Source organism: Carya illinoinensis, chromosome 10 (assembly GCF_018687715.1).
Source record: "Carya illinoinensis cultivar Pawnee chromosome 10, C.illinoinensisPawnee_v1, whole genome shotgun sequence".
Taxonomy (NCBI): Eukaryota; Viridiplantae; Streptophyta; class Magnoliopsida; order Fagales; family Juglandaceae; genus Carya; species Carya illinoinensis.
Window position 1 is genome coordinate 4,978,986 of NC_056761.1, and position 25,442 is coordinate 5,004,427.

General features: G+C 36.8%; 1 protein-coding gene and 1 pseudogene across 1 annotated transcript; both read left to right on the forward strand.

Annotated features, from left to right (window-relative positions):
• Window positions 1–9,412: 9,412 nt before the first annotated feature.
• On the forward strand, window positions 9,413–12,435 carry LOC122278147 (L-type lectin-domain containing receptor kinase VII.1-like). Its single transcript, XM_043088249.1, has one exon. It carries the CDS (start codon window positions 9,513–9,515, stop codon window positions 11,577–11,579), a length of 2,067 nt encoding a protein of 688 aa, XP_042944183.1. The 5' UTR covers window positions 9,413–9,512; the 3' UTR covers window positions 11,580–12,435.
• Window positions 12,060–20,276, forward strand: LOC122279564 (annotated as a pseudogene).
• The last annotated feature ends 5,166 nt before the right edge of the window (window positions 20,277–25,442 follow it).

Below are 25,442 nucleotides of genomic sequence, written 5' to 3' on the forward strand. Positions count from 1 at the left end.
TTTAACACCAACGTTTTCTATATGGATCAATTCTTTGTGTTTGGCAAAGGAAGAACTCTTTATAAATATACTAGATTCAACTAGTATTAGTCAATTCAAGGCATATATTCCATCTGTGATGGGCATCTTAATAACCAATATAAATTTCAATTATAATATGCATACATACAAGTTTCTCACTATGCATTGAAAATGAACTTTGCCAAGATGACTCACAAAGTGAATTGCATAAAGTAGAGAGATGCATAGGTTTAAGAATTTATCATGTGAGAACACAAGTACTCAAACTTTGACATATAAAATATGCACTTTCTTAAAAAAAAAAAAAAGAAAAAAAAACTTTGAACCAAACCAAAAAAAAAAATTATATTATATTTTTTTATTTAAAATTGAAAAATAGAAACATAAAAGCAAAACAGAAAAATAAAATGCATGTTCTAGACTAATGCAATAATATAAAGAAGGCAAGAACATGAAAATAATCCTATCAATTAATGTGACATGGCATCTTCTTTGACCACCTACTTTGTTTTAAAGTTTGGCCTATTCTTTTCATCAACACCAGTTTGAATGACCTTTTCTTTATTTTGAAAGTAAAAATTTGCTAGTTCACCTAGTTTGAGATTTAAAAAGTTGATTTGTTGACTCATATCACAAACTTGATTCTCTAGACTCTTTTTTTTCCCTTTTAGATTTCTTTCACCTCCATTTTTCTTCACTTTATTCAAGTTAAAGCAATTTGGCCTTATATGACCAACAACACTACAATAATGACAAATAAGAATAAATTTACCATGCAGATTTTTTGAATAAACTGGCTTAGGTTTAGCATGATTTTGAAAACTATTGCCCAGATGACTAACACAAGAGGGGAGGTGAATTGAGTTGTATTAAAAAAATAACAATTATAAATCAAATATATAATATAAAATATAAACAAAATATGAAATAACAATAAATATAAAGAGTAAGGGTAAGAGAGAAGCAAACTCAGTATGTTAACGAGGTTCGGCCCCACTGCCTACGTCCTCGCCTCAAGCTACCCCTTGAGGATTCCCAAATTCACTATTCAACCTCCTTCAGGTGGAGATAGAAACCTATTACATCTTTGAACAACACCGCTACAAAGGATCCGTGTAGAACACCCTCTACACTTGCAATCACCTTACACGTGGTGATTCAACTATTCCCCGTATAGAATACTTTCTACACACACAAGGGTTATACACACCATTTTTCTGATACAAAAGCTGATAGTGGGTAGGTTATCAGAAAACACTCCTCAATGAGTGAAATAAGAACAATACAGCGCAAACTATATCTCTCAAAATGAATAAGGATTAAGACTCAATGCTTAGAAAAGAGAGAATGAAATGTTTGAATGAATGTTATATGCTCTTGGTGTTGTAAATGTGAAGCTCTAAAATGATCTATTTATAGGCATATGAGACTTCATATTCAAATTTAAAAAGATTTACATGTCAAAAACAACATCATTCACTTTTTCAAAAAATTCAAATAAAAGGTTCTTCTTTTTCAATTGTCAAAGACAACATCATTCACTTTTTAAAAAAATCAAACCTAATCTTTTACTTTTGACATATGACAAAATGAGCACACTTTCCTTTTCAAAATATTCAAACCTAATCTTTTACTTTTTGCATATGACAAAATGAGCACACTTTACTTTTCAAATTTTTCAAACAAAATCATCTACCTTTTGTATAAGTCTAAAAAAGCATCAATCACTTTTGAAAATATTCAAATAAAATGTGCACATGTGAAAGATGACAATCAATCATCTTTAATATTTTCAAAGTTCAACCCTTTAATCAAGGCATGCACATGCAAAAGATAACAATCAATCATCTTTCAAAATTTTCAAATTTAATTTTCAAAAATATTCATGCACATGTGGAAAATATATTTTAATGTTTTATGATAAAATATTAATTTTGAGCATTAATTCTAATTTCAAATTTTAAGAGATTTACAACATTACTCTATGATTTTAATGTGAACTTGTTTCCTTCTTGCTCATGCTTGGTTCTTTGATGTGCTTGATTCCATTGTGTGAACAACTTAAGTTTGAAACTCCTTTATTCTTTGAATTCATTTGTTATCATCAAAATCCATGTGTAGATTTATAATCACATGAAACTTGAAACCTTGGGTTCAACAAAAACTCTTACCTTAACTTCCTTTAACAAAAACAATACATTTGGAAGTTGTACCTAGGCTAGTTTTATCACTACTCATCTTTTGAACACTCAACATCTCTTTTAATTTTTGTGTTGCTGTTTTTTCTTGAACCTTTTCTAATTCTTTTTCTAGTGCAATTTTTTGATCTCTTAATTTTGCTATTTCACTATCAGAAATTTTTAATGGCTTAGACAGGTTATTTTTCTCACTCTCCATATTAGTGAATTTCTTGTACAGCTTCTTGTTGAGTTTTTTTAATTTGATCACTTCTTCACACATATCATTATAAGTTTCTTGTAAACTCAGTTCTTGATACATCAACAAGTGATATATCTGAATCACTATACACACAACTACTTTCAGATTTTGTTAGTGTAATTTCAGTTTAGTTATTCACAACAGTAGAAAAAGCCATAAATATTTTTCACTGTAAGAAGATGAGTTTGAACTTTCAGAATCTGAACTATCGCTAAGTGTGACATTCAACGCTTTTCCTTTATTTTTCTTGAAATTTGGACACTTAATTCTTATATGACCATATCCAGAACATTCATAACAATGTATCTTATCATTTTTCTTAGTTTTTTCTTTCTTCCAATTTTCAGATTCGTTTTTCTTAACAAAAACATTTTTTTCTTAGTTTTGTTTACCACTCGCCTTTTTATTAGGCATAAATTTTATGAATTTTCTCGCAAGCAAAGCAATCTCCTCATCATTTAGACTTTCTTCATAAAAAAATTCTCATGATTTTCTTCTATAGTTTTTAAGGTAATGGACTTACATTTTCTTGCTTGAGGAAGCGAAAATTTATACGTTTGTAAAGAACCTACCAGCTTTTCTACCTTTATTACATCTAGATCTTTACTTTCTTCAATAGCAGTAACTTTGGGTCGAAATCTTTCAGGTAAAGACCTTAGAATCTTCCTCACGATCCTTGAATCATCCACCTTGTCTCCGAGATTAAACCTGGAATTCACAATATCATTCAATTTAGTATAAAAATCATTAAAATTTTCGTCTTCCAACATTTTAATCTCTTCAAATTTTGAGGTTAGCATCTACAGTTTCAAATTTTTTACTATTCTTGTGCCTTCATGTGTAATATCCAAAATATCACAAGTTTCTTTAACAATCTTATACATGGAGATTCTTTTAAATTGTTTGGGAGACACGGCCAATAAAATAGTATTAAGTCATTTGCTATTCAAATTACAATTGTTGATTTCATCTTTTGTTCAAACATCTATAGATGTCTTGGGTTTAGTCCATTCTAGTTCAATTGAATGTCATACACGTTCATCCAAAGACTTGAAGAAAGCCCTCATACAAACTTTTCAATAAGCATAGTTTTCTCCATCAAAGTGTGGTGGAACATATAATGACGTCGACATGATCTTCAAGGGTACGGATCACACTCGAATGAGTGAATCATGCTCTAATACTAATTGAAATTCCCAACATATCCCTGTAAACCATGAAATTATCAACCAATTTCCTTGAACAAATTGGTTAGATTTCAATTATCAAGATTATATAACGAATTGAATATTTAAAATAAATAATCAAACTTGCAAGACACAATGATTGGTTACGAAGGAAAACCGTTTAAAGAACTCTTTAAAGGTAAAATCCTACGGGGCAGCCAAATCCTGAAAAGTCAATCTTATTATTTGAAGAATAATTACAAGCAATCATCAATTACAAAATCTTTACAATTCGACTCTCTTACTTGCTTAGACAAACGACCCGTTTGTCTTATACCGCAGCAGTAGCTAGAACCTCTGGCGATCTTTAAATGTTGACTTCCCTTCTGGAACTCCAGATGCTGACATCCAATTGATGTTCATTCACACTCAAAGCACGATTACACTCAAGAAGAGATGAAAAATCAAATGAAAATTCTTAAGTGAATTTTCTCTCACAAAAAGTCAGAATATACTCTCTAGAATTCGTGGCTCAAACTCGTTGCCAAGATACAAAACCGAATCTCTTTAAATGGAAAGTTTGGAAAGAGTTCCAGTCATAATAGGATTCTGCTGACGGTTAGCAACAGTTGTGAAAATATGTTCCGACGGACTGATAATATTTCGCGATAACATTTTTCTGTATTGACTAATCTCTGTTCAGTTTTCTTCTAGATAAATACATATTTACCAGGACTCGATTTTAACCTTAATGACTTATCTAAACAACACCTAAGACTTTTAGATAGACTCAATATTGTTTAGAGATAAATCAATAATTATTTTATATTCATCCAATAATTTCAAATATAATGATAAGATAAGCCTTATCATACAGTCATCTAATCCTAACTAATTTTTGCCTACACTTTATTTTGTTTTGCTCTGTCTTATTAAGGTTTTACTTTGTTGTTATCTTGATGTAATGTTTAGACTGATCTTAATACTGGTTTTAATACTTGGGTTAGGATTTTATAATTATTTGTCACCCCTAAGTGTTTTGGTTGTAACAACGGTTTTTTCCTCTATCATAAGTGAGACCTATAAATTAAATTGAAATATTGTCATTTTCTATAAAAAGAAAAAAAAAAAAAACCTCACCTAAATGTCTGAAACCCAAGTTATAACTTAAATGTTTTTTCTTTTAAGAAAATTCTTCTCCCAACAATTCATTTTCGTCTAAAAAATTTGACCTTTTATAGCTGGACAAAGGAAAATGCCGAATTCAAGAAAGTTTCAGAGCACTTGCACCAAATTTATAAATAGTTTTCTTACTCATCATTTTAAACATATTACACAATTTTTTTTATTCTTTTTAAATTAATTGATTTTTTCTATTTATTATTCTTACATCACACATTTAGTAAGAGAAAAAAATAAAAAAAATTATATATAATATGTGATATAAAATGATGAGTAAAATATTTTGCAAAATGATATTCCCATTGCACCTAATTCCTGCGGGAAGCTACTGCTCATATATTTTTTTTAATTTTTTATTTTGTGAGTAAGGAAATATTTTTTAATAATATTGTAAATTTCTTTTAAATACATATAAAAATATATATATAAAAAAAAAACACTATATATAACGAATGGTAGCTACGACGTAGTACCGTTCAAGTTTTTTATATATAAAAAAGAACAGTCTACTACTGCAGAATTAATGCTGATATCTCCCATTGGACTATTCTCTGAGGTCTCAATCTTGCATGCAGCGTCAGTACATATTCTTAATTTTGCTTAAAAATTTGTTGGTGCGTAATAAATTTGGTGACAAAAAGTCCTGTCTGTCACATTCTTAATTTTGTATGATATCTGTCTGTCACATGATTTCCTAATTTACTTCTGCTGACTCTGCAGGTCGTATAAATGGGATATCTATGGCTTCTCTTTCAAAATTCATTTATTCACAACTTGCATGCAATTAAAAATTAGAAAAACCATTTTTTTTTTTTTTTTTGTGGGAAGTGCTTGAATTCAACATTCAATGTAGAAGACGAAAGAAATTGACTTGCAATTTGTTACTAGAAAGCGTTAAAATGGAGGCGTTTACTTTCACTCAACCACATATGAATGTGATGTTGCTCAGTGTCAAACTCATGTGGGGTGTGGTGCTAACTCTTCAAATAGAGCGAGGCTATCTCTACTTCTAACTATAATAATATTAATAAAAATAATGATCACCAGTATCTTAGTTATTATCATAAATGGTCATGGTCCTAATATCCATAGAATTATTACAAAGAAAATTCAAAAGTCAGAATTAATAAAAGCTTTCTTTTTCTTTCCTTGGCCAAATTATAAATATATTGAAAAGGTACTACTACACCCATCCACAGTGGATATCAAGAAAAGTCATTGATAGTGTAATTTTTTCAAAAAAATATTTTCAAAACTTTTTTAAATATTTTTTTTTTAAAAAATCAAAAATTTATTAAAAAATATTTCTTTAACCATTAAGTTAAAAGTTAAAAAAGATGCAAACGATAGCTTTTATAGGTAAATTTTATCGACCAAAATATCATTTCTCTAAAATATTGGTGAGTACTCTTGCTTATGGTGCCCAAGCTTATCTTCATATTCATATTAGACATTTCATTTTTGTGTGCCACGATCTATTTGCAACACAAATCTCACGTTGAAAAGCGATGGTTTTTGAAATGTCGTAGTTAGGTTGTGGAAAAGTTATGTTTTGTTAATAACAAAAAAATATCTACTTTTTTCATATGCATGCAAATTTCTCTCCCTCTGTCTCTCTAACACTCTTTCCTGAGCGGATGAAAAGGTTAGCAGGTAAAATATCCTATTCATCTGCCAGCTAGCATAGTAGTAAGAGGAAAAAATCTTCTCAAATTCTTATATATAAAAATGAGATAAATATATAAAATAATTTTTAAAATATTTACGTTCATTTAATGATGTCTAAAAATTAAAAAAATATATATGCATAGATAGATAGTAAATAAATATTGCAAAATCTATTCTATATATTTTTCTCTTATTTAATTAAGATGCTCAAATTCTTTTAAATTTGAGCACACAACTTTCAGCTCTATCAAATTTTCACCTAGGGTTTAATAAGTTATGACATTTCAATGAGAATCAAGAGTATGTCCCAAACACCGTCTCTCTCTCTCAACCTCGGACTGTCTCTCTCATCCTTGAGCATGGAAGGTCTGACTTTGCTGCAATATCCACCTTACACAGCATATTCTAATCTCTTCCGTTGTTTCTCTCTCTCTTCTTTCAAGCTTCCATGTGATTTTATTTATTTTTCTATTAGTTTGTGTGATGTATAAGATTATTTAAACTGTATAGAAGAGAAGAAGGGAGTCGATTCAACGAGGAGACGTGGTTGACACGTAGGGTGTGAGGTACAGTGGCTGATGAAAAGATTATTCCCTTCTTGATTCATTTAAATGTTGTACTTGTATAGAAAGAATTAACAGTTTAATCAGCAACCTATAATCATTTCCAAACGCCAACATGATTGAGTTTTTTTTCTATTCTTAAAATATTAATTTTTATCTAATATTGATATACATACAATTTTTTTTTATAAATTTATTACACAATTATATATATTTTCAATTGAAAGTATTTTTGTTAAAAAGATATTATTTTTATAAAGGAAAAATCTTCTAACCGGTCAGGCTTATAAAGGGCTAAAAATAGCCTTCAATTATTTGCTGCAGCCCATCCATGGCCCAAGGATGTGACTGCATGACACACAAGTTTTTAGACCCCCCACTCTCGAAACCAGGATCCCTGGACCCTCACCCATCTCCACTTCTCCAAGTCAACTGAAATGGCAAAGCATTAGCAAGTAACTAATAGAAAATAACAATCGATTCATTCAGCTTTATTTTCTTGTAGGTATCCTTAAGACGTTTTTGGTCCTCCCCACCTTCATCATGGCTAAAAACTAGAAAAATTGGCCAGGTTTCATGTGTCTATCTTTTATCATAAAAGAATAAAACAAACCCATCACAATCCATATGAGAATACTTTCTATGGACCACAATTGAAACATTTTTAATGGATTTAACATGCAAATGGGGACATGATGAGGGGAAAAAGAAAGTGTTTGAATCTTTTATGCTCACCATTTGAATCTATTACACTAAGAAACAAAGCATTTTCAAGAAGAGTAGTGGTGGTTGCGTCGGATTGGGTTGGGTGGTTGGACGTCGAACTGGGTGGGTCAATGACGGATTGGCTGGAAGTCGAACTGGTCGTCTGCTAGTGGTGGCAATAAGAAATGGAGTTGGTAGTGCTCGTCTTGTTGGTGGTCATCTTATTGTGGTAGCAACCAGTGGTGGAACTAATAGTGGTTGCTGATGGCGGTAAGACAACTTGTCGGGTATGAGAGACAGAGGGAAGGGAAGAAAATTTCTTTAATAGGGTGTTTCATTCTAGTACAAATCCCATATAGTGAGCCTCATGATGTTATCTTATGTAATGCTGACATGACATTTTTTTATTGGTATATGCTAATGAGGTGAAACCAACAAGTGCCAATAGAAGCGTTTATGTTAAACAATATTACACAATATTTTTTATTTTATAAAAATTCCCCTCACATTTGACATAGATTATAAAAAAAAAATATTTGCATTTGTATAATGTATCATTCCCTGTTAAGATAAGATTATTATTATTATTATTGAAGTAGAGAATAATGCAATGCTACTGCAAACTTTCATAGAGTAAGAAAGAGATGGAGGTAGTTGTGTCAAATGCATATCATCTGTCGTCAAGTTATAAAAAGACTACACTTCTTGACATACTTAAAAGAGGTAGGTTTACACTCGGGAACTCTCGTTAGGTAAAATAATTTTATTATTATTTTTACATCATTTTTAATATTTTTTAAAATAAATAAAAAAATTTATAATATTATTAAACAACAATTTCTTAATCCCTAAGTTAAAAAAAAAATAAGAAAAATAAAATGTGCAGCGAGAGCTTGGAGCGAGATTCCTAACTTTTTCTTTAAAAAATAAATTGTTATAAGTTTACTTCACTCAATATTACGAATCTCTCGAGTAACATACTCACGTCAAATAATATCTTTTGTTCCATGAGGATGTTTAACGAAAAGATTTATGATGTTCCACGTGTTTATGACAACACAGAAGAAGCCGTACAAAGGGAGGCACAGTCCAGTTTATAGCCATCTTTTGACTTTTTTACGTTCTAAACGCAGAGAAAACCAATTCTAATCGCGAGTCAGACAATTTCTCAGTCTCTTTTCCAGATCTTACTAGATGATCCGAGGGGGCCCGGCCGCTTATGCCCACTGCGGACTTTCCCACTGTACTTTTTTTTACTTTTTTTCATTTTATCTTAATATTCTTTATTACTTTAATACTTTTATTCAACTTTTGAGGGTTTATTTTCAATTACGTATTTCTGTTTAGTTATTGAAATTTTTTAAATTAGAATTTTGAATTTTAAGATTAAATATTAAAATATTATATTTTAATATTATTATTATATTAAAATTTGAAAAAAATTAAATTATTTATTATATTTTATATAAAAATTTTAAAAAAATTATAAGAATGAGATAAAAATTTTATATTTAAGATAAAAATTTATTATGACGAAACAGTAGCTGTGGACTCTAGAGATATCTCAAAGTGGGTTTGACCAAAAAGTTCATAAAATTAAGATGAAAATAAAAAAAGGTTTTCATCTTCGTAATTAATCAAAGATCCAGGGCTACATCATAGCCCCATGAATGTCTAAAAGTTGACCAAAATTATCTGCTTGTCATCTTGTATCAACCTTTCTTTTCCACCTCCCACGTCCTTATCTCTCTCATCAAACTCTGCCACCATGAACAAGCATAATCACCAACAGCCTGTCCTGATGTTTCTTCTGCTACCTATCTTCCTGTTCTTCCGATCCATTTCCGCTGTTGATTTCACCTTCAATGGCTTCGACTCTTCCGATATGTTACTTTATGGATTCGCCACCGTTGAGTCTCGTGTTCTAACACTCACTAATAGAACGACTTTCACAATGGGTCGTGCCCTTTACCCGCAAAAGATTCCCGCAAAAAAGCTGAACTCTTCTTATGTGTATCCTTTCTCGACTTCTTTCATCTTCTCCATGGCTCCTTACAAGAATACTCTTCCTGGGCATGGCATAGTTTTCCTTTTTGTGCCCTTTACTGGCATCACAGGCGCGGCCTCAGCACAAAATCTTGGCCTTTTCAACTTCACCAACAATGGGAATTCCAAGGAACATATCTTTGGAGTCGAATTTGATGTGTTTCAGAACCAAGAATTCGATGACATAAACGCCAATCATGTTGGGATCGATGTGAACTCCCTCAAATCAATCCAAGCACATGATGCTGGGTACTGGCCCGACAACCAAAGAGGCAACAACGTCAGTGATATTGATGATGCGAACTCCTTCAAGGAATTGAAGCTGAACAATGGTGAAAATTACCAAGTTTGGATTGACTATTCTGATTCTTTGATTAACGTTACCATGGCTCCTGCAGGCGAGAAAAGACCTCTGAGGCCTTTGTTGAATGTTTCTCTTAATCTTTCTGAGGTGTTTGAGGAAGAAATGTATGTTGGCTTTACTAGTGCTACCGGAAAGTTAATGGAAAGTCACAAGATTTTGGCGTGGAGCTTTAGTAATTCGAACTTTTCATTAAGCGAAGAGTTGATCACGAAGGGTTTGCCATCGTTTGTTCTTCCAAAGGGGCCGATATTTCATTCTAAAGGGTTCATTGCAGGAATGACGGTGGGAGGCTTCATAGTTATTTTACTTTGTGCCCTGTTTACTGTGTCTTGTATCAAGAGGAAGCAAATGAAAGCTAGGGAGAGAGCGGAAATGGAAGAATGGGAATTGGAGTATTGGCCCCACAGAATTGCATACCAAGAAATAGAGGCGGCGACCGAAGGGTTTGCAGAAGAAAATGTGATCGGAATAGGAGGGAATGGGAAGGTCTACAAGGGGGTTTTGGTAGGAGGGGCGGAGATTGCGGCAAAATGCATTTCATATGAAAATGATGGGATGAGAGAATTCTTGGCCGAAATTTCAAGCCTTGGAAGATTGAAGCACAGAAGTTTGGTGGGGTTGAGAGGCTGGTGCAAGAGAGAGCAGGGAAGCTTCCTGTTGATCTATGACTACATGGAAAATGGAAGCTTGGACAAGTGGGTATTCGAATGCAGTAAGAACAAGATGTTGAGCTGCGAAAATAGGATAAGGATTTTAAAAGATGTGGCTTCGGCAGTCTTGTACTTGCACGAGGGATGGGAATCCAAAGTCCTGCATCGAGACATAAAGGCCAGCAATGTGTTGCTTGACAAGGACATGAATGGAAGGTTAGGGGATTTTGGACTAGCTCGGATGCACGGCCATGGTCAAGTGCCTTCCACAACAAGAGTGGTTGGGACGGTCGGATACTTGGCGCCGGAGGTGATAAGGAGTGGGCGGGTATCTGCTCAAACTGATGTGTTCGGATTTGGGGCCTTGATCTTGGAAGTCATGTGTGGGAGGAGGCCTATAGAGGAGGGAAAGCCACCTTTGGTAGATTGGGCATGGCAATTGATGGTACAAGGGCAGCTATTGAATGCCTTGGATGAAAGGTTGAGGGCTATAGGTGGGTTTGACGAGCAAGAAGTCGATAGGGTGCTGCACTTGGGGTTGTTGTGTGTATATCCTGACCCAAGTTCCCGGCCAACCATGAGACAAGTGGTGAAAGTTTTGGAGGGGAATACTGAGGTGGACGAGCTTGGAAGTGAAGATATGGATGCATATTTGCTACAGAGATTGAAATCTGGTTGGTCCGAGTTTTCTATGCATTTTGGCTCTTCATCTCACCCAACATTTGAAGATATTCGACAGTCTTCATTGATGTCTCTGTCTTGGTCGGGTAGGTGACTGATTCTGCATATATAAAATGAATGGATAAGGACATTTTGTTGGGCAAGAAAATTGTTGGAAATCTTGATCTGTTTGTATCAGCTTTGAAGAAACATAGAATATTGCTTTTGTAGGGAATAAATGAATGGCTGGCAAACTTGGCAAGGCAATCGAGGATAAAGTGTGTGATGAGGGTAGGGGCTATTTGAAAGCTTTTATGTCTCTCATTCGTTCATTTGTGTATATTGGGGTTGGAGTCGGTGTATATATCAGAATACTTCATATGGACCACAACTTAAACATTTCTAATGGATTTAAAGTGCAGACAGGGGCATCAGCATGAGGGGAAGAAAAAAGTGTTTGAATCTTTTATCCATACTATTTGAATCTTTTACACTAAAAAACAAAGCATTTTTAAGAAGACGAGTGGTGGCTGCGTCAGATTGGGTGGCTGGACAACAGATTCGGTGGCTAGACGTTAGACTGGATGGGTTAGCGATGGACTGGCTGGAAGTCAACCTGGGTGGTCGTCTACTGGTGGCAGCAACAAGAAATGGAGCTGGTAGTGGTCATCTTGGTGGTGGTTGTCTGATTGTGGCAACAACAAGTGGTGGAATTAGTAGTGGTTGCTGGTGGCGGGGTGGCGGCAAGACAACTTGTCGGGTATGAGAGGTAGAGGGAAGGGAAGAAAATTTATTTGGTAGGGTATTTCATTCTAGTACAAATCACATATGGTGAACCTCATGGTGTTATCTTATGTAATGCTGAAATGAAATATTTTTGTTGGTTGATGTTAATGAGGTGAAACCAGCAAGTGACGATCTGAAGTGTTTCTGTTAAACAATATTACACAGTATTTTTTATTTTATAAAAATACCTCTCATTTAACATAGATTATAAAAAATATTGCATGTGTATGATGTATCATTTCCTGCTGTGATAAGATTACCACTACTGAAGTAGAGAATAATGCAACGCTACTGCAAACTTTCATAGAGTAAGAGAGAGATGAAGGTAGTTGTATCAAATACATCATCTGTCATTAAGTTATAAAATGACTAGACTTGTTGACATATTAAAAAAATAAGTTTTTTATAAGTTTACTACACTCAATATTTCGAATCTCTCAAGTAACATACTTACACATCAAATGATATAGTGCGTTACTTAAGGATGTTTTACGAAAAGAATTATTATGTTCCATGTGCTTATGACAACACAGAAGACGCCGTACAAAGGGAAACACACTACAATTTGTAGCCATCTTTTGACTTTTTTTACCGTCTAAACTCAAGATAACCAATGATGCTATTGGGAGCTGTTCTGATACAGAGATGATTCTAAATAAAAGAGGAACGAAATTTAACGTGGTTCGGCAATTGCCTACGTCCACAGATGCTGTAATTTCACTATGAAAATAATTTTTACAGAAAAAACTCTCTCTGCTCACCCACTCTCTTCCTCTCGTCTTTCTCTCCCACACTCTGTCTGCACACACGCAGCACTCTCTGTTTTCTCTCTGCTGCACACTCTATCTCCTCACTTCTCTGAGCTCTCTCCTATTTATAGAAGAGAGCAGTCTACAACATTTTTCGGTGCAGTATTTTACGGAAGAGTTCGAGGCGTCACTTGCTGCAGACACTGTGCGTGTCTGCAAGTGGCGCCTAATATGCTAAGGAAATAAACGATGCATGTTTCACTGTTCACTGTTTTTGTCTCCACTCATAACAATCTCCCACTTGGAGACAAATGAGTCTACATATCTTCATAGCAACTATCATAGCAACTTCAAGTCATGCCTTTAAGTACGAAGTCCAACTAAAGCTATACACAGCTTCAGTTTTTCAGCAGTAACTACTTTTGTGAACATGTGTGCTGGGTTCTCTGTTCCTCGAATCTTCTCAAGTATCAGCTGTCCACTATCGAGAAGAGATCGGATAAAATGGTATCGCAACTGTATGTGTTTTGTTCTGGAATGAAAGACTGGATTCTTTACAAGAAAAATAGCACTCTGACTATCACTGTGCAGAATACCTTTTTCATTCTTCTTTCCCAATTCCTCCAAGAATGACTGCAACCAAACCATTTCCTTCCCTGCTTCAGTTATAGCAACGTATTCCGCTTCTGTAGTTGAGAGGGCAACAATCTTCTGTAACTTAGAAGCCCACGATACAGCTGTACCACCCAGCGTATACACAAATCCAGTAGTACTTTTTCTGCTGTCAACGTCACCTGCTAAATCAGCATCTACATATCCCTGTAGTTTTAAACCTGCTTTTGTAAAGCATAGTGACGTATCTGAAGAGCCTTGTAGATATCTTAAAATCCACTTGACTGCTTCCCAATGCTGCTTTCCTGGATTACTCATGTACCTACTCACAGCTCTCATTGCTTGTGCAATATCTGGCCTTGTACAGACCATGGCGTACATAAGACTACCAATAGCAGATGCATAGGGTATTCTGTTCATGCATTCTTGCTCTTCCTCCGTCTTTGGCGACTGATCCTTAGTTAGTCGAAAGTGACTAGCTAAGGGTGTGCTCACTGGTTTCGCCTTGTCCATGTTAAACCTTTTGAGCACCTTCTTTACATACTCCTCCTGGGAGAGCTTGAAAGTATCATTACACCTGTCTCTAATAATTCTTATACCAAGGATTTGTTTTGCAGCACCCAAATCCTTCATCTCAAACCGCTTTGACAACTGCTTCTTCAGTTTATTGATTTCCTCGATGCTTGACTCTGCAACGAGCATATCATCCACATACAACAGTAGGATAATATAAGACTTGTCAAAGTTCTTCATATAGCAACAATGGTCAGCCTGCAGTCTTGTAAATCCATTACTGCACATGAAGTTGTCAAACTTCCGGTACCATTGTCGTGGAGCTTGTTTTAGGCCATACAAGCTCTTCTTCAGTTTGCAAACTAGATTCTCCTTTCCCTTCACTTAGAATCCTTGTGGCTGGTGCATATAGATGTCTTCCTCCAAATCACCATGAAGGAATGTAGTCTTCACATCTAACTGCTCACGATGTAGATTCTCTGCAGCCACAATTGCTAACACTAGCTTGATCGTGGTCAATTTTACAACTGGGGAGAAAATGTCTGTGTAGTCGACACCTTCCTTTTGTTGAAACCCCTTCATGACCATTCTGGCTTTGTAGCGCTTGCTACCATTGTGCTCTTCCTTAATTCTGTACACCCATTTATTGTGCAAAGCCTTCTTGCCTTTTGGAAGCTTAGTTAGCTCCCATGTCTGATTTGACATCAGTGACTCCATCTCATTTTGCATGGCTTTCTCCCACTTGATCGAATATTCAATTTGTAGAGCTTCATCATAATTTTCCGGTTCACCACTATCTATTAGCAAGATGTAGTGTAGAGATGGTGAGAACCGCTGTGGTGGCCTGATTGTCCTTGAAGATCTTCGAATAACAGTGAGTGGTGTACGTTGTTTGATCTGTGTATCATCATTTTCTTGATCCTCGTTCTGATCAGTGTTGACTCGAGTAACATCAAAGTCAACAACCTCAGGTTTCTTTGGCTGTTCCTCAGGTTCAGCTTGTGACTTAGATTTGTACGGAATCTGCTCATTAAATATCACATTTCTACTTCTGATGATTTTGCGATTTTTATCATCTCAAAATCGATAGCCAAATTCTTCATCACCATAACTGATGAAAAAACATTTTCTAGATTTGGCTTCTAACTTGTTACGATCAGTAGAATCTATGTGAACATATGATAAACAGCCAAAAACTTTCAAATGGGAAAGATTTACCTTCTTTTCGCTCCAGACTTCCTCTGGTAGATCGAACTTTAAGGGAACTGAAGGTCCCCGATTAATCAAATAGGCTGCAGTGTTAACTGCATCAGCCCAAAAACATTCAGGCAATCCTGAATTCAGCCTCATGCTTCTGGCACGTTCGTTGAGAGTTCTGTTCATGCGTTCAGCTACGCCATTCTGCTGCGGTGTACCGGGAATAGTCTTCTGAAATCTAATCCCATTTGTAGCACAGAATTCTTTGAACCCTCCGTCGATGTACTCTCCTCCATTGTCTGACCTCAGACATTTTAACTTCAAGCCTGTTTCATTTTCAACCATGGCTCTCCACTTCTTGAAAGTATCAAATGTGTCAGATTTATTTTTTAAAAAAAAAAACCCATACTTTCCTGTTTGAGTCATCAATAAATGAAATATAGTACCGCGATCCTCCAAGAGAAGCGACTGGGGATGGCCCCCACAAATTTGTGTGCACCAACTCCAACTTTGTAGATTTTGGAGTTCTACCATTTTTCAGGAAACTAACTTTTTTCTGTTTCCCAAAAATGCAACCTTCACACATGTCGAAATCAGTTGATTCCAACTTTGGTAACTTCCCCTTGGATAATAGTACCTTCATTCCTTTCTTACTCATGTGACCAAGCCTTTGATGCCATAGGTTGGCATTTGCATCAGCAATTGCAATAATATCTCTAATGCTTGAAGTCATATATAGAGTACCTGTTTTTGTGCCTCGAGCTACTACCATAGCTCCTTTTGTTATCTTCCACGTGCCATCGGTAAATAGTACCGAATGCCCATCAGCATCAAGTTGTCCTACAGAAATCAGGTTCCTCATGAGCTTGGGAACATGTCGCACCTTCTGTAGCAACCATGCACTTCCATTGGGCAGATTGATTGGTACATCTCCCATGCCTTTGATTTCCAACGCTTCACCATCTGCTAAGTACACATTTCCGAAATCACCAGTGACATAATTCTGCATGATTTCTCGGTGTGCTGTAGTGTGGAACGAGGCTCCTGAGTCTAACACCCAAGATTCAATTTGGTTGTCGACTGAAAGGAGTAAGGCATCTCGAAGCTCTTCTGTTGTGGCATTAACAGAGTCATGCTCATTCTTCTTCTTTGCTTCCTTGCAATTATTTTTGAAGTGGCCAATCTTGCCACAATTCCAGCACTGTACTTGTTTTCCGGACCTAGATTTACTTCTGCCTCTTCGGGACTTCGATCTGCCCCGATTTGAACTTCTGCTAGCTCCTCTACCTTTCGTCTCGAGGTTTAAGGCAGAACTGGAAGTTGATGCTTCTCCTGTATCTCTTCTGCAAACTTCCTCGCTAAGAATATAGTCCTGGATATCTTGATACTTCATCTTTGTTTTGCCATAAGAATTGCTAACAGCTGTTCTCATGGCCTCCTAGCTTTTTGGCAATTGAGCTAGAGCAATCATTGCACGTACTTCATCATCAAATTCAATCCCCACTGAAGCTAATTGATTGATGATGGTGTTGAACTCATTCAGATGCTGAATAACTGGAGTTCCTTCTGCCATTCTCAAGTAGAATAGCTTGTACATTAAATGCACTTTGTTATTGGCTGATGGCTGCTCGTACATGTCCGATAGAGCTTTCATCAAATCCGCCGTGGTCTTCTCCTTTCCCACATTGTGTGCAACTGATCTTAACAGTGTTAGTCGAATGACTCCCAACACTTGTCTATCAAGGAAACTCCAATCTTCATTGCTCATGTCATCTGGCTTTCTTCCTAGGAGTGGAAGATGTAGTTTCTTCCCATAGAGATAATCCTCTATCTGCATTCTCCAGTAGGCAAAGTCTGTACCGTCAAATTTCTCGATACCAACACCTTTAGCTTCTTCTCCAGCCATAACTTTACAAATGAGTTCAAATTCAAACAAACAAAGATCACCGTTGCATCCGAAACACTCGAATTAGCTGGAAACGAGTCCGGAATGATCTATATAGTTTGTCAGCACTATTTGATCATCGTGATGGAACTCTAACTGGTGTGATCTAGCCCAAAATGATCTGCAACACGTGGATGGTTCAGATCCAATGTACTGATGCCGAATCTCAAAATTTCAACCGTACGGATGAGTCCAGAATGATCCAAATAGTTGGAAAACACTATTTGATCGTCAAAATTGGACTCCGAATGGCTTAGATCTAGCCAAAAACAGATCTGAAAAATGGACGGTTCTGATCTGTCTGGCGCGTGAAATACACGCGCTGCACAGTGCGCGTGGGCAAACGCGTGGGCGCGTGTAATATACGTGCTACAATACTGTGTGCGCGTGGGGGAGAGTGAGGCGCGTGTGACACACGTGCCGAACCTCTATAGGGCGCGTAGGGGGCGCGTGGGCGCGTGTCCTTCACGTGTCTTCAACCTCTGGAGCGCGTGAGGGCGTGTGGGTGCGTGTGGTGCACGTGTCTTCAACCTCCTGAGCGCGTGGGGAGCATGGGTTGCAGCAGATGCACGCGCCGATCTTCTAGGGGCACGTGTAGGCTCGTCCGACCTCCGTTTTTGATTCTGTTTGTCGCAACGGATTCGTCTCAATGCGAGGAACACCGTGGAGTTGTCAAAAATTGATTTTGAACAATTTGAATTTTTGGATAGCTCGAACCAGTGCTCTGATACCAGTTTTTGGGAGCTATTCTGACACAGAGATGATTCTAAATAAAGGAGGGATGAAATTTAACGTGGTTCGGCAATTGCCTACGTCCACAGATGCTGTAATTTTACTATGAAAATAATTTTTACAGAAAAAACTCTCTCTGTTCACCCACTCTCTTCCTCTCTTCTTTCTCTCCCACACTCTGTCTGCACACACGCAGCACTCTCTGTTTTCTCTCTGCTGCACACTCTATCTCCTCACTTATCTGAGCTCTCTCCTATTTATAGGAGAGAGCAGCCTACAACATTTTTCGGTGCAGTATTTTACGGAAGAGTTCGAGGCGTCACTTGCTGCAGACATTGTGCGTGTCTGCAAGTGGCGCCTAATATGCTAAGAAAATAAACGGTGTATGTTTCACTGTTCACTATTTTTGTCTCCACTCATAACAGATGCGAAGTTCTTTGAGGAATTGAAGCTGAGCAATGATGAAAATTACCAAGTTTGGATTGACTATTCTGATTCTTTGATTAATGTTACCATGGCTCCTGCATGCATGAAAAGACCTCTGAGGCCTTTGTCGAATGTTTCTCTTAATCTTTCTGAGGTAATTGGGGATGAAATGTATGTTGGCTTTACTAGTGCTACCGGAGCGTTAATGGAAAGTGACAAGATTTTGGCGTGGAGCTTTAGTAATTCAAACTTTTCATTAAGCGAAGAGTTGATCACGGTAGGTTTTCCATCGTTTGTTCTTCCAGGGCCGATATTTCATTCTAAAGGGTTTATTGCTGGAATGACGGTGGGAGGTTTCATAGTTATTTTAGTTTGTGCCTTGTTTACAGTGTCTTGTATCAAGAGGCAACGAAGGAAAGCTAGGGAGAGAGTGGGATCGAAAGAATGGGAATTGGAGTATTGGCCCCACAGAATTGCATATCATGAATTGAGATGTCGACAGAAGGTTTCATCGAAGAAAATGTGATCGGAACCGGAGGGAGTGGGAAGGTCTTCAAGGGGGTTTTGGTCGGAGGGGCGGAGATTGCATTGAAATGAATTTCACATGAAAATGATGGAAGGAGATAATTCTTGGCTGAAATTTCAAGCCTTGGAAGATTGAAGCACAGGAGTTTGGTGGCGCTGAGAGGCTGGTGCAAGAGGGAGAAGGGAAATTTCTTGATCTATGACCACATGGAAAATGGAATCTTGGACAAGTGGATATTCGAATGCAGTGAGAACAAGATGTTGAGCTGTGAAGGCAGGATAAGGATTTTAAAAGATGTGGCTTCAGCCGTCTCATACTTGCACGAGGGGTGGGAATCCAGAGTCTCTCATCGAGACTTGAAGGCTATCAACGTGTTGCTTGACAAGGACATGAATGGAAGGTTAGGAGATTTTGGACTAGCCTGGATGCACGGCCATGGTCAAGTGCCTACCACAACAAGAGTGGTCGGACAGTCAGATTCTTGGCCCGGAGGTGATAAAGACTGGGCAGGCATCTGCTCAAACTGATGTGTTCGAATTTGGGGCCTTGATCTTGGAAGTCATGTGTGGGAGAAGGCCTATAGAGGAGGGAAAGCCATATTTGGTAGATTGGGCATGGCAATTGATGGTGGAAGGGCAGCTATTGAATGCCTGGGAAGAAAGGTTGAGGGCTATAGGCGGGTTTGACGAGCAGGAAGTTGATAGGGTGCTGCACTTGGGGTTGTTGTGTGTATATCCTGACCCAAGTTCCGAGCTAACCATGAGACAAGTGGTGAATGTTTTGGAGGGGAATAATGAGGTGGACAAGCTTGGAAGTGAAGATATGGATGCATATTTGCGACAAAGATTGAAATCCAAGGGGGGGTCGTCTGAGTTTTCTATACATTTCGACTCTTCATTTCATCCAACATTTGAAGATATTTGACAGTCTTCATTGATGTCTCTATCTTGGTCCAGACTATAGAGAGCAGGTGAGAGATTCTGCGTCTATAAAATGAATGGATAAGGACATTTCGTTGAAAGAGAAAATTGTCGGAAATCTTGATCTGTTTGTATCAGCTTTGAAGAAACATAGAATATTGTTTTTGTAGGAAAAAAATGAAGGGGATTTACTGGCAAACTTGCTGAGGTAATTGAGGATAAAGAGTCTGATGAGGGTAGGGGCTATTTGAAAGCTTTTACCCTTCTTTCATTTGTTCATTCGTATATATTGGGGTTGGAGTGCGTGAACATATCAAACCTACGCATGTGACAATTCAATATTGTGCTTTTATTCTCTTACAATATATAGCAATAGAAACATTACTGTTTGATACTCTTTTATGCCATTTCAATCGATTTTTTTTTTTTTTTTGGAAGAAAAACAAATAGAAGGATGTCTAGGTTTTTTCAATCTATAATCTTGTGTTTCTCAAAACACGGTAACCCGTAGATTAATTTACAGAGTAATGTTACTCAACATCCTTTTATCACTATTTTTCTGCCATTTCATTATGTGATATTAAATGATTAAAGATTATTTGTTATGTCCAACTTGCAGGATAATTATTTGATATCGCATCATGGGATGTTGAGAAGATGATGATGATAAAATAGATGATAAATAGAAGTTTTCTATAAGATAATATTCTTAGTAAATATATTTACTTTGGCATATTGTATAAAAAGCTTTTTGGTCCCTTCTCCACTCATACAAAACTTGTGAGATTCTTAATCACAAACATATATACAAATATACAAAGAGTTAGGTAAGAGAATATCAAAGTGCTCAATCAGATTTTGTTTCTGCCATTAATACTCCCTCAAAGGTTTATTGAATTATTTTTCTATACCGTTTCCCTCCATTTCACACTTTTTGGTTTTCATAAAAGTCTATTGTATTCATTAATAATGAACATTACAAACTTAACATGAAAAATTCATTACAAGCCAATTAAAGCACTTATAGCTCCCCATTACACAAACGTACCGAGATAGTCTAGTCCAAGCTGCAAATCTCTACATACATGATCTGAGTGACATCACAACTCTGTCCAAGACAAGACAGAGTTAAAACAAACCTATACTTCGTCTACGATAGAGTAGATAACACACTCTATAGACAAAAGTCTAAGAGACCGTGTGTTTTTTTTTTCCCCTAAAATAAAAGACATTATAGAAATTAAAACAACATGGAAAAATAATGAAGTACATGTCGAAAGATATAGATCCGCATTTTCAACCTTGGAGGAAAATAAATTACAACCAGCGACTTTGCTGGTGCATGAAAGCCATGTGCCACCCTGGGGGTATGGCGGTTGGTCAGATCTGAAGTAACTAGTGGTCTTGGACCTAGAAAAGCTGCCTATGGTGGCATAAGAGCTCTCTTAGCAATGGTGCATGGATATCATGTGCCAACTTTGGATCTTACGTGTGGCTCACGCGCTACTCTGTTCAGTGAAATTCTTCACTCGTTTGAAAGTTTGGCGTCTTGGGAAGCCAGTGTTAGGGCGCATAGTGGTCATCGAACTCCAGAAAGCAGCTGATCGGCCTTCCACCATACTTACCCCTAAAAAACCAACAAAAAGAAGAAGAAAAGAGGAACATAGAGAAAAGAGGGTGGAGGGATGGGGGAGGGAGGCCCCTCTGCGCTGGTTTTCTTTGTAGTGGTTTGGTTTTTAGAGAGAAGGGGGAGCCTCTCTCTCTAAGTTTCTTTTGTAGTAGGGTTACATTATTTCTTTTCAACACTCAACTCCATTTCACTTTCATTTTCGTTCCTTATGGTGGTTGCCATGCATTTTATTTCTTTATTGTTTTGAATGATTGTTGGGAACCTAGTCCCTACTTTTTGTACTCAATTTGGTTCATCTTTAGTAAGATATATTTGCTTAAAAAAATTAGTATTGCACATCATGAAATTTCTTCTATAATGTTGTCCTTTGCGTACTCTTCCACGTTAAGAAACTAAAATTGTCAAAGCAAAGAGATAGTGAAAGACAGTGAAAGAAAATCTTGGCTTGGATTTGATCGTCATATATAGGAGTATTCTGTCCTTGTCTAGCTGCCAATTTTGAGTTTTACCGAACTTTCATGATGTTCTGAAATGATTGTTGTTGGGTGAGAACTTTGTAAGGAAAAAAAAAAAGTTCCTAATTGCCTTCAATTAATTTCCTTTGGATCAATAATTAAAGAGAAAATCTGAAAAAGAGACGTGGTGCGTCTGAGATGTTTACACCATTCACATCTGCCTTCTATTGTTTTCATTGTATACCAAAAAGCATGGGATTAACACTTCTACATACGTTACAAAAGGTTCTTAGAGATGTCAAGAACTACCTCATCCTCCCATTATTATTTGGAAGTTTTAAGATTTAAGATTATTCGAGATTTTAAAAAAAATTTAGGGTTAATGTTGTTTAAATTTGGAGTCAGGGTGCTTCCCTTCCATTATCACTTTCTATTGGAGTTTTAGTACCTTGTAAGATTGAGGCCAGCATGTCCAAAAACCAAATCAACAAATTGAAGAATGGTATAAAGAAGGCAAAGAAAAAGCAAAACACTAACACAGCTATTACTGTTCTTGCAAATGCTTCAGCTTGTGTAGGTGTATTGGGGCTATTGTATTGCATGATAAAGAAAGGACAAAACTTGACCATCCTTACCAAGAAGAGTAATGGTTCTTATGCAATATATTTCACAATACATGTTTAAAAATGAAGGTATTTTTATAAAGTGGTGTTACTTTTATAAGGTATTTTACAAAAATACACATCACTTTAAAACATAATTGTGTAAAGTATTGTGAAAAGTGACGTATGTCTATCATTTTCCTATCAAGAATAATAATAACAACATCTTAGGTGGTACTGAGGGATTTCAAATGCTTGAAGAATAGATGGTACCGAAGTTAAACTCTCGATGATTAGCATATGGTACCGAAGGATATCAAATGAGGCTTGTTTGAAAAGTGAAATACTTGGTTGTTAGGTCTTTTTAGAAATTTCAAGGGTTTGAAGATAGACATTTGTTTGGATGGTATGAAATGACTAGAAGCAAGAAGCCTTGAATTAACGAACGACAAAATTCATTGAAATAGATTACTAGAAAAGGAAATGGCAAAATGTGAAGTGAGAGAGATGTGGAGAGGAGAAATAATGAGATGCTGATATGTTAATGTCTCATTGGTTGGTGTAAACCTTAGATTTACGTTGAGTCCGGTCTGAAGAGGGACCCATAATTAGATAGACTTGGGCTGACTTATTTTTAAAGCCCAATTCTTTCAATCGAGTCTAGTTTCTCTCTCAAACTTTTGGAAGCCCAAATTAATAGGTCTTTCAATGATTAATGGTTTAACTTCAATGATCAAAAAACCATACATGATCGAATTTTAGAACATATTGCAATCCAAACCTAATAACACTGCTCGACATATATTATTGCTTTGATCATTATAATGTGTAAGGGATCAAAACAGGGATGGAGAATTAATCACACAGATGAATGGAAATGGCATATGTATTTGATTGAAAATAACATAGGCTCTGTTCGAGGTTAGTAAACAAACAACAAATAAAATGATTGAAGTTCTGGATGGTTCTTCCGGCTATTACTTCCCTAGATATACTAAAGATGAATAGAGACCAAATTGTCCCTCAACACAAGATTATTACAAGGAAAACAATAAAGCAATAAAAGATAGTTCTTGGGCCAACCCCATTGTCTTCTCACAACCCTTGCACGCTCTTTACCAAGTCCGGTCCAACTTTAAGCCCCAAATTGCTTAATGCCTTCTGAAGTTAACCCTAGCATCCCGATCCCAACACTTCAAGTCCTCTCCTCATTTCTTCTCTTCTGTTCTTCTCTATTTTGGCATGTAACAACTCCCCCCCCCCCCCCCCCCCCAAAAAAAAGAAATCAGAACACCTTGCCCACAAGGTGTGGGTATTCGGTGCAAAGCTTTGTGAAAGCCTCCCAAGAAGCCTCGTTTGGGTTCTAACCTGTCTAGCGAACCAAGAGCTCCACGATTGGCAGGTTCCTCACTTTCCTCATCTGACGGCTGAGTATTTCTTCTGGTTTTGGTTGCAAGATGCCATTTTTATCAACTGGTGGTAGGTTGGGAATGAGACTAACTTGTGGCCTTAATTTCTTTTTTTAAATGTGAGACATGGAAAACATTATGGAGCTAAGAGGAGTTTGGCACTTGAAGGCAATAAGCCACTTCACCTACCCTCTATATCACCTGAAAGGGTCCATAGAAATGCAGTGAAAGTTTCAAACTTTGACGGTTTCGAAAGGAGGACAATCTATAGGGCTGAAGCTTCAGGAAAGCCCAGTCTTCGATCAGAAATTGTTGTTCTTTTCTCCCTTTATCTGCATATTTTTTTCATCCATTCCTGAGATCTAACTAAATTTTGTTTTAACAGGGCCCAAAGTTGATCTCCATCACGCAAGTTAGTTTCCACTTCTTCTAATCGTGCTGTACTTGCCATGTAACTAGTTAGCTTAGGGGGTTTATAGCCATATAGTGCCTGGAAGGGTGTGAGTTTACTCGAAGCATGCTAGCTCGAGTTCTAACACCACTCTGCAAGAGCCACTCATTTAGACCATTCCTTCGGTTTATCACTGACATAAGACCTCAAATAGTTTCCACCCACTTATTAACAGCTTCAAATTGACAATAAGTTTGAGGATGGTAAGCCTTGTTGAATACCAAGCTGACCCGTTGAAGTGCGAACAGTTCCTGCCAAAATCTGCTAGTGAAAGTAAGATCTCTGTCTAAGATGAAAGTAGGATCCATGGAGAAGGAAAATGTGTGAGAGGAATACTTGTGCCAATGTTTAAGCAGTATATGGATTTGAGATAGGTATGAAGTGGGAGTATTTAGTAAACCTGTCAACCACGACCCATAGGGCATTAAAGCCACCTGATTTAGGTAAGCCTTCAACGAAATCCATGGTGATGTTAGTCCATGGTGCAGAGGGAATTGGGAGAGGTTGGAGAAGTCCACTGGGATGAATATTGTCCACTTTGATTATTTGGCAAATGTCACAGCTCGTTAAAAATTCCTTGACATTAGATTTCTGGCTAGGCCAGTAAAAATCTCATTTGACTCTATGGAGAGTCTTGTCAAAGCCCAGGTGGCCTAGGTGGCTACCATGCAATAATTCCAATACCTTGTTGATGAAGGTGGGGTTGGCAGGAATGTAGACTCTACCTTTATAAAATAGAATCTCATTTTTGACTGTATAAGGAGCTAGCAGTTGGCCCTATGTGTGCCTTGCCCATAGGTTCTTGATTTTCTTCATCTCTCATAAAGGGACAAAAATGAGAGACACTATCACCTTAGAATCAGCCCCTTACCTAGATAAGGCATCGGCCACAAGGTTCTCCTTACCCTGCTTGTATTCTACCACGAAGTCATAGTCCATTAGTTTAGAAATCCATTTTTGTTGCATGACAATCCCAACTCTCTGATCGAGTAAACATTTCAGGCTTTGGTGATCTGTTTTAATAA

What these genes read in the sequence shown, in the direction of transcription:
- LOC122278147 (XM_043088249.1), top strand. Translation starts at nt 9,513, where the DNA reads ATGAACAAGCATAATCACCAACAGCCTGTCCTGATGTTTCTTCTGCTA.